The sequence below is a fragment of the Hypanus sabinus genome, chromosome X1 (genome assembly GCF_030144855.1).
Source record: "Hypanus sabinus isolate sHypSab1 chromosome X1, sHypSab1.hap1, whole genome shotgun sequence".
In the NCBI taxonomy this organism is placed as follows: Eukaryota; Metazoa; Chordata; class Chondrichthyes; order Myliobatiformes; family Dasyatidae; genus Hypanus; species Hypanus sabinus.
In genome coordinates, this window is record NC_082738.1 from 20,607,130 (window position 1) to 20,623,880 (window position 16,751).

The following is a 16,751-nucleotide window of genomic DNA, read 5'->3' on the forward strand; positions in this document are numbered from 1 at the left end:
TATTAATGATCAGTTGCTTCATTTTTTTCTATGGAAGTAATTTTTACTGGTTATTGTTGAATTCCCCCGCCCTACCCCTGAAGCAACACAACTGGAGTTTTTGTATTTCGGATGTTGGCTCGTATTGCAGCAGTTGCCTGCTGTTTGACAGTGAAAGGAGAAAAGAGCAGAACTGCCAGCTTGACAGTTTCATGTCCTTGCTTTTAGAGCATAATTCTATTGAAACTTCTCTGTAAATTAGCATTATTTACACTCTCCCATTATTTTTACTCTCCTCCCCATTTTCCAAACCGTGGAAATGTGAGCATGTGCTGGTCTTTGGATGAGAGGCTAGTAAATTAGGTAGTCTGTACCCTTTCTTTCTATTATCTTTTCTAATCCATGATTTTCATTGGATCAGATGGGAGTGCATTTCACAGGGAAACTTTTCCTTTTTGTGTTGTGCTCATATTTAGAACAGACAGTCCCTAGCCTTGCTATGCAAGAAGGACCCTCAACCAGTTTTGGTGTCTTGAGATTTAATATTAAAATAGCTATTCTCATCACTTGGAAATTGAGCTTGCTGCTCCCCTATCTTACTGTTTATAGTTTTGTTTCCTCATCCTTGACATAATCTCGATAGGTATTATATAGTGCATGTTTTCAAGGTATTATATGACTTTTAATGTAACCCATTCAAAGTTGTTGCCTTCAAGTCTGCAGCTTTCTAAATTATTTAATCAAAAAGATTTTTATATTATGCTTTGGATGTTTGTTGATTTCAGCTGCTCCAAGCAAGACCAAGACCTATTTTTACATTGCATTTTGCTTTCTTCTATCTAACTAGCGCCCTGGGATGCCTCCCAGCAGCCGCATCCCCCCTCAAGCGGCTTCTATGGGTCCACCGGGTCCTTCGTATGCTGGGAGTCCATCAGTTCGACCAGGCATGCCTCAGTCGATGATGGACCAGTCTCGCAAAAGACCAGCTCCACAGCAGATTCAACAGGTGCAGCAACAGGCAGCCCAGAATCGCAATCACAAGTATGTCCAGTACCTCTCAAGTTTCTCATTCAATACAGACTGACCATGGAAAACACGGTGTGCTTTGAAGTGAGCAAAGTATTCAGGGGCGGGAGGATTCTGGACTTTCTGGAAATTGATAACTTTATTAATTTTCTTTCCTATAAAGTTTCTGACACATTAGAAAGGTGTGGTTCTGTACTTTCAGACAGCATCAATGTCCTTCCTACAATCCAACTCTAAAAGTTAGCCATTTAGATCATGCACTTATCTTTGTGCTTTGTCATATTTATTCTTGTCATCCATTAATGTGGAGAAAGCTGCAGAGAAATGACCCAGATGGCTTGGTGGGTAAACTCAGCACAGTATGCAGACCACGTGCCATTTGTCAGTGTTTATAGCAGGTATCTTGTCATTGAAGTAACTTACTTGCTGATTGTGGCTCTCATGCTGAGGGTTAGTGATATAAGTAGTGAGGACTGTAGTGCTCTTTGCTGTGGGCTAAGATTTGTTACTTTCAACCAAGAGAGCAGTTTGGACAAATGTTACATTCATGCTCCTGAACAGATTTTTCTACTTCAATGACTCTTCACTGAAGTGCAAATATGGATGTTCACATTGCATTAATAGCAGTGTTTGCTACTCCTATGATATCTTTGTTCCTGTGTCATCAAAAAACCCACTGACACTGACTGCCTAGCTTCACAGATACAGCTTTGACGAGGTCTGTATTCGTTGAGTTTTACCACAGTAGCGGAGAAAGTCGAGGGATTTGGGGCGTTGGCTGGAAGGCTTCGACCTAGAGCTTAAGACATAGAGTTTGCAATTAAGATAAGAGAGGATGCAACAAGAGCAGAGCCGGAAGCTTGTTTTTTGCAACCAGACCTGTGTGGCTCCATTTTGACCTGACATTCGATCAGTTTTATCAGTGGTTGCTAAGTTTTTGTTTGACATTATTCAGTTGTCTGTTTATGCTGCATAATCTCTTAATGATCCTAATGGTCCATGTACTCAGTCTGAGTACTAAAAGAGCTCCATTTTGGAGTGGGCAATTTTGGAAGATCATTTGCCTTGGTAACGCGTTTATTCTTCTATTCAAACAGTGCAAAGAAGAAGAAAATGGCAGATAAAATTCTACCTCAGAGGGTGAGTTGTCTTTCTTTGTGAAATATTTTCTGGCACCACCACCTTGGTTTATGGCAGCTAATCCAGAAGTTTTCAAATTAATAAGAAAATAATTTTCACAAACTGATGGTAATAATTTTCCCAGCTGATGGTAGTTCTGGTGAGCTAGTCATAATCTTTTGTCAATCAACATATATGAATTGGCCAGGAGGGTTTATTAGGAGGTAAGATACAATTTTGAGAGGGGAGATGATATTAGTGTTGATTGTTGGAACCTTATTTCAAATCACATTCAGAACATTTTGGTTTGCCCTCCCACAATAGGTAAAAATGTTCTAGAATCACTGAAATTTCGCAAGGTTTTGTAGCAGGATCTGAAAGAACTGGTTTAACTTGAATTCCTCATTCATCTAGGATTGGATGTTGGATATGTCGTCGATCAGCCCAGATATCGGAGTGTTTGAGAGATGGCATAGAAGTAGAACCAGGTGCAGGCATTCATATTTGTCTTCAAGGAGCAAGATGTTGATGAAAAGGAGGGAGCAGGTGGTGTCATAATATAAATCCATTGGTAAAATACACTGGGCTAGGAAGCAAACTTGTTGGAAGTTTTTTTTATTTGGAGAGCTAAGAATGGAACCATGTTGGGATGGTCACACTTAGCTGGACAACAAATAAGGATGTTGTCTTTGTAGATTGTTGAAAAAAGTCAATATATGCCAGAGTCACTGAGGGTGTCAATGTGTGTTTGAAAAGAGGATAAGCTTGTGTTCACCAGTGACGATCGTTGTGCATATAACCTTTTTGTCATAGATCCGGGAGCTTGTGCCGGAGTCTCAAGCCTATATGGACTTGCTGGCATTTGAGAGGAAGTTGGACCAGACCATAATGAGAAAACGTCTGGATATCCAGGAGGCATTGAAGAGACCAATAAAGGTAAAACAACTTGTGCAATCTCAATTAGTTGGAGAGAGTCTGTATTTTAGTGCATCAAAACAGTTTTTAAGTATCGAGTTACACTACAAATAATATCAAAAACAAGTATTAAATGTTTTCTAAAAATGGAGAGAACTTCCTTGAAATTTGTTTATGAAACAGTTGTGTACAGCCAACAGGAATGTATATTACCAAAGCCAGTGATACCTTGTACAACTCATTTTAATGTAATTGTTATCTTCACTGTGCATTTTCAGATTCTGTGCATTTTTTGTTCTTATTTCCCTAGAGTCTGTTATCAGTTTATCATTATGTGAGATATGTGAACTTATGCTGTAAATATATGTATCAAATTATTACGTAGAGGTTGAATATAGGAAAGATTCTTTCAATGTTCTTTGTAGGGCTTTGAAGATCATTTCTGCCTTCTTTTCTCAACCTTCACTTAGCATCTGGTTGCAATTTCATTTGCTTATTGGCTGTGCAAATCAATCTGCTTGTGATAGCTTATGCTGCATTTGTGCCCTCTGGGTTAATTTAGCAGCGCTTAATCCACTTTAACAGTGCGGGTAGCCAAGCGTATTCATACATTTTTCTCAAGCCATTGTTTTGGCAGCCAAGGCAGATAATTAATAAATGGGTCTCCTTCAGAGAGCCAAAAGCTTGAGGTATCATTGGGGCAGAAACATTAACATTTGGAATAACCACTTTCCAAGTACTACTTAAGAATTCACAATGTGGTCTGCACACTTGAATTATGCAGTGTTTCTCCACTAATTCATGAAAAGATGTGCCAGTTGTGTGGAATTGAACCATGTACTCCAACTATAGACTGGAAATCTGAGTCCTTTCCATCTTAAAAACAAAATTTGGGGCTACAAAATAACTTTGCTGGCCAGAATTCTTTAGGCTTACCAGGCCAATGTGGGTAAAGGGAATATATTATAGATGAGTTAGAGGCAAGGGACTTGGATAATTTTCTTTCGTCTTTTATAATTGTCCTTCCTCCTAAGTTTGCTGACCTCTTGATCTTTGTCCTGAGGTTTGGGTCACTTAAACACTGATTAAAGGAAAAAAAATTTAAATTGTACATTTACTTTCTGGATCTGGAGTTCGCTGGCAACTACCCATTGTGAGTTGCCCTTGGGAAGATGTGGTAAGCTGCTGCCTTGAGTTGCTGCAGTCCTTCTGGCGAAAGTGCTCCCACAGTGCTGTTCGGGAGGGAGTTTCAGGATTCAGACCCAGTGACAATAAATGAATAGCAATATATTTTCAAGTTAGGATGATGTGTGATTTGGAGGAGAGCCTGAGGTGGTGGTGATCCTATCACCTGCTGTTTATGTCTGCTTTGGTCAGATAGGTCATGGATTTAAGAGATGTTATTGAGTAACTGCAGTGGACACTGTAGCTGCTGCTTGCTAGTGATCGAAGAGGTTGATGTTTAGGATGGTAGACAGGGTGCCAAATGAGCAGGTTGCTTCATTGTGGATGGTGTTGAAGTTATTGACTCGTGTTGGCGATACCCACACTCATCCAATTGAAGAGTATATGTTGCTGACATATACCTTGCAGATGTTGGTAAGATCTTATGGTGTCAGAAAATGAGTGATTTACTATAGGATATTTGGCTTTGAACTCCTGTAACAACTATAGTTACTTGGCTGGTCTGGTTGAATTTCTAGTCAAGATTTCAAGCTGTTTTGAGGTTGAGAAAATTGGCAATGGGTAATGCTACTAAGGTGTTGAAGAAAGTGATAAGATTGTCTTTTGTTGGAGCTGGTCATTACCCACCATTTTTATGATATGAAGGTTATCTACCATTGTCTTACATAGGTCTTGTTACATTGAGCATTGTACATTTATCATGTATAATGGAATGGACATCATCCATTGGTAGTGTCTCATATACTGCGTTTGAGGAATTACTAGAAAGATATCTCAGGCCTGTGTGGTTGACCTCCAACAACCACAGCCACCATCTTTTATGTGGGATATGTCTCCAACCACTGGAGTACATTGACTTTGGTTTTACCAGGGCTTCTTAAGGCCACACTTGGTCAAATACTGCCATGATATCAAGGATAGTCACTGTTACTCACTTCTGAATTCAGCTTTTGTCCATATTTGGACCAATACAGTGCAAGGACCTCCACTATCCAGGTCATGATCTCTTTTTGCCACTGTCACCGGGAAGGAGGCCTTCGGTCCCATGCCACAAGGTTCTGGAACAGTTATTACCCTACAACCATCAGACTCCTGAACCACAGTAGTTAACTTCACTCATCCTATCATTGAACATTTTCCACAATCTATGAACTCACATTCAAGGACTGTACAAGTCATGTTCTCAGTATTACTTTTGACTTATTATTTTTTTCTTTTTGTATTTACAATTTGTTGCCTTTTGCACATTGGCTGTTTATCCATCTTTGTGTGTAGATTTTCCATTGATTCTGTTGAATTTTTTTTGTACTGTGAATGTCCACAAAAAATGAACTGCAGGGTAGTATCTGGTGACGTATGCACTTTGATAATTATTTTATTTTGAACTTTGAAATCTGGAGCTGAGAGGTGCTGTTGAAACCCAAACTGGATATCAGTGAGCAAAGATTAAGTGTTTCTAAAGTGTTGCATTCTTTGTAGCTGGTTTAGAGGTAGCTCAGTATATTGGTAATAGTTCTGCATGACTAAAAGAAAAAAGTCCAGCCACCTCTAAATTTCTGAATGTTCAATTTATAATTGCAATAACACAAGTGACACTTCAGTTACATGTTCTCAATTTGAGGCTCTCTGTGCTAAAATGAGCAATATTTAAAGTTAGCAATAAACACAGTTCAAATCCCAGTTCAGTAGCAGTTGCTTAGCTGTGTCAACAGAGATTGCAAACCACTTGAGATGTAACTGCCTAAGAGTGTTGAAGGATGTGGGTGTGGGGAGAAAGAGAGTTGAGATGGTGATGGGGGAGAAAGAGTAGGCTGGGGTGAAACCTGTAGGTTGGGTTGGGAGGCAGTTGATGAGAGCTGAGGAGTGAGAGAAAGCACCTTCTTTTAGGTTTCATTTGGAGAATTCCCTCTGTGGTTACATAACACCTATTATTTGGGACTTAAAGGTTAATACAACTTATTATTTTCTGTTACCTGTATTGATGTATTTTTTTTAATTATTTAGGTGTTTTTAATTGAAACTTGAACTCTGAATGCAGCCTGAGCTTTTTCATTGAAAAAACATGGACAATTGAAATTACTCCTTAAAGTAGCATTTTTCCAGGACATAAGCTCTGTAAAATTGTGGGATACCTGTACTTCGAACTCCCGACTGCTCTTTTTTTTCAGCAAAAGAGAAAGCTTCGTATATTTATCTCAAATACATTCAACCCTGCAAAACCAGATGCAGAAGATGGAGAAGGAACTGTGGCATCCTGGGAGCTTCGTGTAGAAGGAAGGCTTCTGGAGGATGTAAGATTTATATTTCTCTTTCTGCTTCCAGTAGTTCTAACATATGTCATCTAAAACTAAGTTTTCATTTAATTTCTAAGATAATACCTTGACTGAAGTGGCATCATTGACTGAAGCAGGGATATGTTTGTTTTTCTGCTTCATGTAGCATTCTTTCCCTTCCTTAGCAACAGTGTAATGAATAAGGCAGCTAAGTTCTGTTCATGAAAGTCATCAGAAATTTACACGGCTGCACTTATCAGCATGCTCTCATGGGTTGTGTGTTCCATTTTTCCTTGTACTTTGTCCTTTTGTAGGAAGGCATGATGCAGAATCCAGGCATAATGATGGCGGGACTGGGAGGCAATTAATAAAAAATATATTCCTGGGTTATTGTTACATCGCCTCATGCAATCCAACAGCAAGCTTGGGTGCAGGGTGATTGGTGGTCAGCCACAAAAGGCAAGTTGATGTGATGGACTACGAGAGAATGATTGGTGGGTGGGTAGTAGGTTGAAAGTGGTCGCCAGAAAGCAATAGCTGCAAAACGGACGGCACCTTCAATTTTCCTCAGTCATCTTAGTCCTGGCTTGCATATCACGTAGGACACAATATCCATAGTCAACCCCAACCAATGGAGGGCCTCAACTCAGTCATCTGCAGCTTTGTATCAAGCTGCAGGCAGCTCATGAATTTTTTTTGTGCATGCGCAGTCAGCTGTTTCAAAGTATGATGCCACCAAACAGAAGCGGAAGTTTTCCTCATTCTTCAAATCCCTTGTGATTGAACTGGATAAAGATCTCTATGGACCTGACAATCATCTGGTTGAGGTAAGCATACTCGAGAGATGTGTGAACTGTAAGTGACTGTTAAGTGCCTTAAACCGCTTTGTTTCAAATGTACTGATGATGCCTGGTGGTGGCAGCCTCAGACATTATATCACGCTCCTTTTTGCTGAAGACATATGACAGTGCAGCACAGGAACAGGCCCTCCAGCCCACAGTGTCTATGCTAACCATGCCAGTTTTAACTATTCCCACCTGCCTGCGCAGTCTATGTCCCTTCCCTCCATTCCTTTCCTGTTCATGCACTTGAATGCCTCCTAAACATTATCTGCTTCCGCCACTTCCCCTGGCAACCCTGGTACCTCAGACTAGAAGTTAGACTAAACACTTTGGTGACACAAGACCTTGAATATCAAATGTAAGCCTAACTGGGTTCAAACGCTTGTTTAAATCAGGGCATGTACTCATGCATTTGCAAGGGTCATGAGTGAGAGCACGACTGAGCTGGGAAGAAACCTATTGATGTACTTGCTAAATGAATCTGGTGTTCTTGGCTATACCGTATGGTAACTGTACTCCGTTATCTATTTCAGTGGCATAGAACAGCCACAACCCAAGAGACTGATGGTTTCCAAGTGAAAAGACCAGGAGATATGAATGTGCGTTGCACAGTCTTGCTGATGCTGGATTACCAGGTAAGCAAAATTGGTTGAGTTGAACATTAAATCCAAATAAAAATATCCTTTGAGGTACTAAATTATCCAGAGCTGGTTAAAGGTGTAAATTACAATGCGCTTAAAATATATTTGGGGTGCCCAGTGGCTTAGTTGGTTAAAGGCATGAAATACACTTTGATGAGCTCTTGATTTAACCTCTGGTCTGTGCTGAGTTTAATGGATTCTAGCTGAACTGATAGTGCATTGTCCTTGACTCATACAAAGAAAATAAGATAGCCAGGGGGCTGACCCTGCTTGACTTCTGCTGACAGTGTATTTATGGACAGCAAAGGAAAGCACAATTGAGTTTTCTCTGCTTGTCTAATAATATCAATGTAATAGAACAGTACAGCACAGGAACTGACCCTTCAGCCTACAACACTGTGCCAAGCCAGTTAATTTAGTAGTCAAATAGCTAACTAAACTAATCTCTTCTGCCCACACAGTCAGAATCAGGTTTATTTAGGATCACCAGCATATGTCATGAAATTTGTTGTTTTGTGGCAGCAGAACATTGCAAGACATAATAAAAAAAACTAAATTACAAATAGTGCAAAGAGAGAGAAAAATAGTAAGGTAGTGTTTACGGGTTCATTGTCCATCCAAATACCTGATGGGAGAGGGGGAGAAGTTGTACCTGAAATATTGAGTGTGTGTCTTCAGGCTCCTGTACATCAATGATAGCAATGAGAAGAGGGCATGTCCTGGGTGATGGGGTCCTTAATGATGGATGCTGCCTTTTTGAGGCATCGTCTTTTGAAGATGTCCTGGATGCTGGGGAGGCTGGTACCCATGATGGAGCTGGCTGAGTTTACAACCCTCTGCAGCTTTTTCTGATCCTGTGCAGTGGCCGCTCAATACCAGATGGTGATGCAGCCAGTTAGATGCGCTTCACGATGCATCTGTAGAAATTTGCGAGTGTATTTGGTGGCATAGCAAATCTCCTCAAACTCCTAATGAAATATAGCCACTGTCGTGTTTTCTTTGTAATTGCATCAGTATGTTGGGCCCAGGATAGATCCTCAGATGTTGACACCCAGGAACTCGAAACTGCTCACCCTTTCCACTTCTAATTCCTTTGAGGACTGGTGTGTGTTCCATTGACTTACCTTTCCTGAAGTTCACACTCAGTTCATTGGTCTTACTGACATTGAGTTTGAGATTGTTGCTGTGACACCAGCTCCTGTATACCACCTTGTCACCATCTGAAGTTCTGCCAGCAAAAATTGGCATTTGAGCTGTGCCTAGCCACACTGTCGCAGGTGTAGAGAGAGTAGAGCAGTGAGTGAAGCACATATCTTTGAGGTATGCTAGTGTTGATTGTCAGCAAGGAGATGTTCTTTCCAATCTACATGGATTGTGGTCTCCTGATCAGGAAGACAAGGATCCAATAGCCATGTTTTTCCATTTTCCTCACATTCATGTACCTATCTAAAAAGTTTCTGTCTCTACCACCATCCAGGCAGTGCATTCCAGACTCTTACCACTTGTGCTATATAAAAAAAAATTGCCTCTCACTTTTTTGGAAATTGCCCCCTCACCATAAATGCATGCCCTCTGGTATTTGACATTTCAACCATGGGAAAAAGATACTGTCTACCTACTGTATGCTGGTCATAAACTTATAAACCTCTCAGGTCTCCCCCCAGCCTCCACTGCTCCAGAAAACAACCCAAGTTTGTCCACTTCTCATTTTAGTACATGACCTCTAATCCAGGCAACATCTTGGTAAACCTCTTGTGCATCCTCTCCAAAGTTTCAACAAACTTTTTATAATAAGGTGACCAGAACTGTATGAAATACTGAAATGCAGCCTAACTAGAGTTTTGTTAAAACTCTAACTAATATTCTGCCACTGCTTGTTATTCAAACCTACACATGGAAAAGTAGTAATCAGGTATGATGGGAGAAAGCACCAGCAACCATGAAGACAAAATGAATAAGGACCTATACAACAAACAGAAGCTGAATTCTGAAGTTTGAAGTGTTGACAGAAAGCAGCATAATAGTTTATAATGTTCCCTTGCTGAATCTTCAGGTATCATTAAATCTGTGAATGTTTAGAGGATTTATCACTGTATTTTGTTTACAGTTTACCATTGCAAATGGTCCATGTTGTCTTTTGGACAAAGTTCAGGGCTCTGTTCTCCTGTTGATAATCACTTCACCTATTTCAGATTATCTCTAAAATTGAGAAACCCAAGTGAAGGGCCAAAATCCGCAGTGTGAAAGCACCTATGTTGAAGAATGGGATTAGTCAATAAGCACGGCTTTGGTAACCTCTGCTTGTAGTATTTCATCATTGTGCCCTTTGCTGAAAGGGTCACTCTGGGCAGAAAGCAACAGAAATGCTATATGCTACCTCAGAATGAACCTCTAATTGACTGGCCAGTTTTGAACCTTTCCTTCCTTTTATAGGCCTAATTGCTGGCATATTTGGTTACAATGTACAAATTTGAGTTCTGTGGACAATGGTAGTGTCTTGAATGCAATCTCAGTACAGCCTCAGGGTGGCAGCAATGCGTTACCTTCAGATCGTAATATCCTGTAGAGAACATTAGAAACCTGCATATGACATTGATCAGATGCTTGATGGGTATTTAGGTAGTGGCTTTGCTGCCTGTGAAAAGTCATTTATTTATATTTTCTTTCCCAGCCACCCCAGTTTAAACTGGATCCTCGACTGGCACGACTGCTGGGCATACACACTCAGACTCGACCTGTTATCATCCAAGCTCTCTGGCAGTACATTAAAACCCACAAGCTGCAGGATTCTCATGAACGAGAGTTCATCAACTGTGACAGATACCTCCAACAGGTAATCATTGGTGTGCTAGGCATCTGTTGACCAGATAGTGTTTAAACATAGTGATGCTGCATGGAACTTCCAAGTTAGTTTGTGCAAGAAAGGTTTGATAGTTTTTTTTATTCATAATTGATAATACAGGGAAGCCAAGAGTTTAGCTTTTTGGGAGTTGGTTTAAGTGGGTGCTATTAATTCTCTTGTATCTCTAGTTATATCAGGGGGTTGTAGAGTTCTGATTTGAAATTTGTCCAGCAATTATACTCAACTGCATGATTTCAAGCAAGATAAGCTGGAAAATATGTCATGCGAGCCACAGAGCCTGCGGAAACTTGGGAGCTTAGTTGCATAGAGTTGTACAGCCCTTCGGCCCAGCTGTTCCATGCCAACCAAGATGCCCATCTAAGCTAGTCCCATTTGAGTATGCAGGACCAAATACCAGGGCACCTCGACTTGTTAACAGCTCCAAAACATTGTTCTAAACCTATTTATATTAGCATTAGAATGTATAAGAATGAATGATAACCAGGATTGATGAAGTGATTTGTCATGATCTGAATGGTGTGAACTCAAGTGCTCTGGCATTAGAGATATTGTTTCCACTTCATGGAGAAATACTTTCAGATGTAGTCTTTGTAAATACCAGTTTGCTTGGCATTTGTTTTGCACAAAAGCATACTTAGCAAATTTATAGATTATTTTCTTGTACATTCCTCTTTTTCCTGCAACATTGGCATCCATGCCTTCAGTGTTCTTAGGCCCTCGCTACAGAATTCCCTTGAACTCTCTTTTTTCCCCTTTTCTTTCCTCTTTTACTGCACTCCTTAAAACTCACCCTGCTTTTGAAATTTCTGGCTAGTTCCTTTAGATTTGTTCATATTGCCTTTACTGGCTAGTGAAATCTTGTTAAGAGTTGTTGGGAAGAAGGCTAGAAGTCAGTGGGTGCTTTCTTGGCTCTGCAGTGGTGCTTCCCTTTCACAAATTGCAGGAAGTATTATTAGACTAGATTCCATTCTGCATCCTGTTAAAGTCATTGTATTCCAGTCTCCTCCTCCTCTGACGACAACTGGCAGATATGCACACTGTAATGCTAATGATGACTGACTTTGTTGGTGAAGGTTAGTGAAGGTTGGTTTAATTTTCTAATTTCTACACACATTTTCTTCCTTTCAGTTGTCTCTGAATAAAGCAGCTCTGATCATGGCCCTGTTAGAACATCTGGAGCAAGCTACAGCATGAGTATCATTAACACTGATTGCATTAAACAACCCCTCTATTCAACAGTTGAGTTTGGCTGCACAGTGCTTATAGAAGCTGTATCGCGCTCTTTTCCACCCAGCTTCCCACAAACTAGCTGGCCTGTAAAATGATCAACACTAGAGATGGCTTTTGTGTTGGTGGCACCTGCATTTTGTAGGTGGCCACACCATACCTGGCATTACAGTGGAAATAATAGCTTATCAAACACCTAGCCAGGAATCTTCCTTGGGTTGGAGTCTTCTTTTGGTCCACTTGCCTTTATTAAAGTAGGTTTCTGGTTTAGTCAGAAAAACGAAACTTTTGATATCAAGACAGAGTAAGTGTGTGCCTTTTAGGATGTACTTCTAATGCTTGGCTCTTTATTGAAATTGTACAGACAGGCAATAAGAGGAACCATTACAACTAAACCACTGTACATCAGTGTTTCTTTCTGTTTTTCACCCTTAGTTCCTGGAACTGAAAACCTCTTTCTAGCCAGTTCTGGGTGCCTAGAACTAGTAACATTATGGAGAGTACTAAACAACTCAAATGGACGTAGAGCTGACATTTCAAGCTGTCAGCAAAATGGGTCATTGAAACTGGCACCATAAGTGCTTGGTTTGGCTTATAGATGCCAAGGAGACGTGCTCAGAACTTTGAGGCTGGAATAATTTTTAAAAGAAACGTATTTAACTATATGCAATTAAAAGCATAAGACCATAAGATATAGGAGCAGTATTAGGCCATTTGGCCCACTGAGTCTGCCCTAATCTCCTGCTTTCTCCTTGTATCCCTTCATGTCCTGACTAATCAAGAATCTATCAACCTCTACCTTAAATGTACCCAATGACTCCTCTTCCACAGCTGCCTGTGGCAATGAATTCCACAAGTTAACTCTCTGGCTAAAGAAATTCCTCATCTCCATTCTAAAAAGACACTCCTCTATTTTGAGGCTGTGTCTTCTGGTCTTAGACTCACCCCACCATAGGAAGCACCCTCTCCACATCGAAGCCTTTTGACATTTGATAGGTTTCAATGAGATCACCCCTCATTCTTCTGAATTCCAGTGAGGAGTGGCCCAGAGCCATCAAACACTCCTAATATGACAAGCCTTTTAATCCCGGAATCATTTTTGTGAACCACTTCTGGACCCTCTCCAATGCCAGCACCTTAGGCTTTTATCTTGTTAAACAGCCTCATGTAAGGCACCTTGTTAAAGGCTTTCTTAACATCCAAGTACGCAACATCCACTGACTTTAACAGAAAGTACACTGCAGACGCTGGGGTCAAAGTGATGGGTCTTGGCCCGAAACATTGACTGCTCGTTTCCATGGATGCTGCCCGACCAGCTGAGTTCCTCCAGCTTGTTGAACGTGATCCACTGACTTTCCTTTGTCTATCCTGCTTGTTATTTTCTCATAGATTTTTCGTGCAAGGTTTTCCCTTAAGGAAACCATGCTGACCTATTTTATCATGTGCCTCCAAGTACCCCAAAACCTCTTTCTTAATAATGGACTCCAACATTTTCCAACCACTGAAGTCAGGCTGACTAGCCTACAGTTTCCTTTCTTTTGCTTCCCTCCCTTCTTGAAGAGTGGAGTTTGCAATTTTTCAGTCTTCTGGAACCATGCTAGAATTGAATGATCCTTGAAAGATCATTACTACTGCCTCCATAGTTTCTTCAGCCCTCTTTCAGAACCCTTGGGTGTAGTCCATCAGGTCCAGGTGATTTACCTGTTTTCAGACCTTTCAGCTTCCCAAACATTTTCTCCTCAGTAATAGCACTTCTGACCCCTGACACTCGAACTTCTGGCATACTGCTAGTGACTTCCACAGTGAAAGCTAATGCAAAATACTTTAAGTTCATCTGCCATTTGCCTGTCCCCCATTACTACCTGCACTGCTGTCTGTGGCAATGAATTGGTGACATATATGTGCTTTTAATTTTATTGCAAGGTACTACATTACACAGTACAGGCCCTTCGGCCCATGATGTTGTGCCAACCCTTTAAACCACTTCAAGATCAGTCTAACCCTTCATCCCTCATAGCCCTTAATTTTTCTATCATCCATGTGAGTCTTTAAATCTTCCTAATGTATCTGCCTTGAGCAGTTAAGTAGGCAAATATGTCATTTTACGTAAGTAATGTGGCCTTGGGATGTGACTTTTAAAAGCGTGTTCAGATTGTGCTGATTTAAATGTACACGGATTTTCTGACTGAGTCCGAACTTTATCAGACATTGTAGTTGAATATGGTACTTTTGGGCATGGATTTTGTGTTCAGCAGAGACTCGCTATTGATCTATGGCTATCCTTTTGGGAACTTGTGAGATCGCTAGTAGGAATTCTTGGTGGTCTTACACAGTGGAAAGTCTTCTGACCTGTTTAGGATCATTTTGGGGAAGGGGAAAAAATAATCCAACCTCTGAAAAGGATTTAAAAAAAGCTTTGAGAGAGGCCTGCTTCATGTCCCTGAAAGTGAACAGAACAATCAAAACATTAAAATATGCTGAATGATTAGGACATTCAGTGACATTTAAAAGCTTGTACAGGAGTACTTGGTTAAACACCAAAAAAAATCAAAATAAGCAAAGCACAACCTTTTCAAAAAAAAAAAAAAATTCTCATTAAAAATTCTGAGCTAATAATCCATGACAGACTCCTGTAGCTATGTGCTCCATTTAAATCAAGAGGGAATGCTCAGTTGTGCCTTCCTTTTGCTTGGCACAGGACTCTTCCATGAATCTGGAACACAGTGTAGGATATTTACAATTAGTTTGCACTTTTACACTGAACTTCACAAAGAATCCAGACTTCAACATGCCTGACTTACCCAGAGGCAGTCCCCTGACAATAACTTGCAGATTTCTGTGCTTGGAAATACTGAAATCCTAATGTTGCTGTCAATTACAGCAGCTATTACAGTGAAGACTGAGACTTTCATTGACATTTTAAAATCTCGGCCAGTATTTGGTCTAGAGTTCAAATTGAAATTTGGATATTATGTTTTAGTGTTTTAACAAATTGGAAAAGTCATGTACGCAGTTCTTTTCTGAGGACCATATGTATATTGAGTGTGCCTCTTGTGTTGCAGATCTTTGAATGTCATCGAATGAAGTTCTCTGAAATCCCTCAGAGACTACATGCTCTGCTGATGCCTCCTGAGCCAATTATTATCAACCATATTATCAGGTGAATATTGTTGACATTGAACCTGCCGTATAGGAAATCAAATTTAATATTTTAAAATGTGTATAAATGTTCACAAGGTTTTGGAAATACTTAGCAGGTCAAGCAATGAGAGAGATACAGTTAAAGTTTTAGATCACTGACTTTTCATCAGCTGTATGGCAAATGTGATCTGTTTGATTCTAATCACAAACAAGAGAAAATCTGTAGGTGCTAGAAATCCAAGCAACACACACAAAATGCTGGAGGAACTCAGCAGGCCGGGCAGCATCAATGGAAAAAAGTACAGTCGTGTTTTGGGCCAAGACCCTTCAGTGGGACTCAGCCCGAAACGATGACTGTACTTTTTTCCATAGATGCTGCCTGGCCTGCTGAGTTCCTCCAGCATTTTGTGTGTGTTGTTTGATTTTAACTTAAGTTCATTGGATGGGTTCTATTTCTGGTTTGCTGTAAATCTTCAATCGTTTTAAGTTTTGTAAAGTGTCATTCTAATTTTATGTAAGAACTGAAGAAGCATAAGGTCCCTCAAGCCTACACCAATGAGATTATGGCTGATCATTTGTAGCTTCAGTACCACTTCCCACTCTCTCCCTTTACTCTTTTGTACTTCACATTTGTCAATGTATTCAATGACTTCACCTTCACAACTCTAAGGTATATAATTCCAAAGATTCACCACCCTCTGAGGAGAAATTCTTAATTTCTTGTCTTGAACAGCCAATACTTGTATTGAAATTATGCCCTTGGTTCTGGATGCCTCCACCCTATCTATCCCACTCCAATTCTTTTCCAGTCCTACTACTGGCAACTGGTTGTAATTACAGTTGTATATCTATAACCAATTATTAAAATATTAATAAAACCAATTTAAATATATCATCTATCAATACATTTTAGAAGTAAAGTAAAATAACAAGCTCTTTGCAGTTAGTTTTTCTCCATGGATGTGTCAATTGAGGCTTAAACAGTAGTTAGCTTGTTTTGTATCAGCCTGCTCTATTGGACCCAATTTAACTGGAGCTTAAGTGTGTGCTTTTGTCCTTGTATAACCCTGTCCATTCAATGTTTCAGTGTGGACCCAAATGATCAGAAGAAAACTGCTTGTTACGATATTGATGTAGAGGTGGATGACACATTGAAGACTCAGATGAATTCCTTTCTCCTATCTACTGCTAGCCAGCAGGAGATTGCTGCTCTCGATAATAAGGTTAGCCTGGAATGTTCTAACTAAAGGATGCATTTGTCCTTCTGAGAACACAGGTAATGCTGAAGAAATCCAGTGTAGAGAATTAAATCTAAAGTGAAGCTTCTCACTCTTGTCAGGTGGCTATTTTTAAACACTTAAATATTTGTAATACTGAGTATGGAGATTGTAGATTCTTGAGTAGTTCTGTATGATTCATGCTTTAAAAATTGCACAGCAGTGATGAGGGTAAAAGTATTAAAAAATGAAAGTATAAAAATATAAAGTATAAAAATTCAGATTTGCTCAAGGAATTAGTGGCCTGTTGTTTTAATTATTTT

General features: G+C 40.0%; 1 protein-coding gene across 1 annotated transcript in view; it reads left to right on the forward strand.

The window, feature by feature from the left end:
• Positions 1-16,751, forward strand: part of smarcd1 (SWI/SNF related, matrix associated, actin dependent regulator of chromatin, subfamily d, member 1) — a 41,457-nt gene that overhangs the window by 14,326 nt on the left and 10,380 nt on the right. The window contains exons 2-10 of the mRNA XM_059956016.1: positions 827-1,020; positions 2,103-2,145; positions 2,938-3,060; positions 6,393-6,515; positions 7,208-7,324; positions 7,873-7,974; positions 10,652-10,813; positions 15,133-15,230; positions 16,299-16,434. Of these exons, the coding sequence (XP_059811999.1) occupies positions 827-1,020; positions 2,103-2,145; positions 2,938-3,060; positions 6,393-6,515; positions 7,208-7,324; positions 7,873-7,974; positions 10,652-10,813; positions 15,133-15,230; positions 16,299-16,434 (1,098 nt within the window). The remainder of the gene's footprint in view (positions 1-826; positions 1,021-2,102; positions 2,146-2,937; positions 3,061-6,392; positions 6,516-7,207; positions 7,325-7,872; positions 7,975-10,651; positions 10,814-15,132; positions 15,231-16,298; positions 16,435-16,751) is intronic.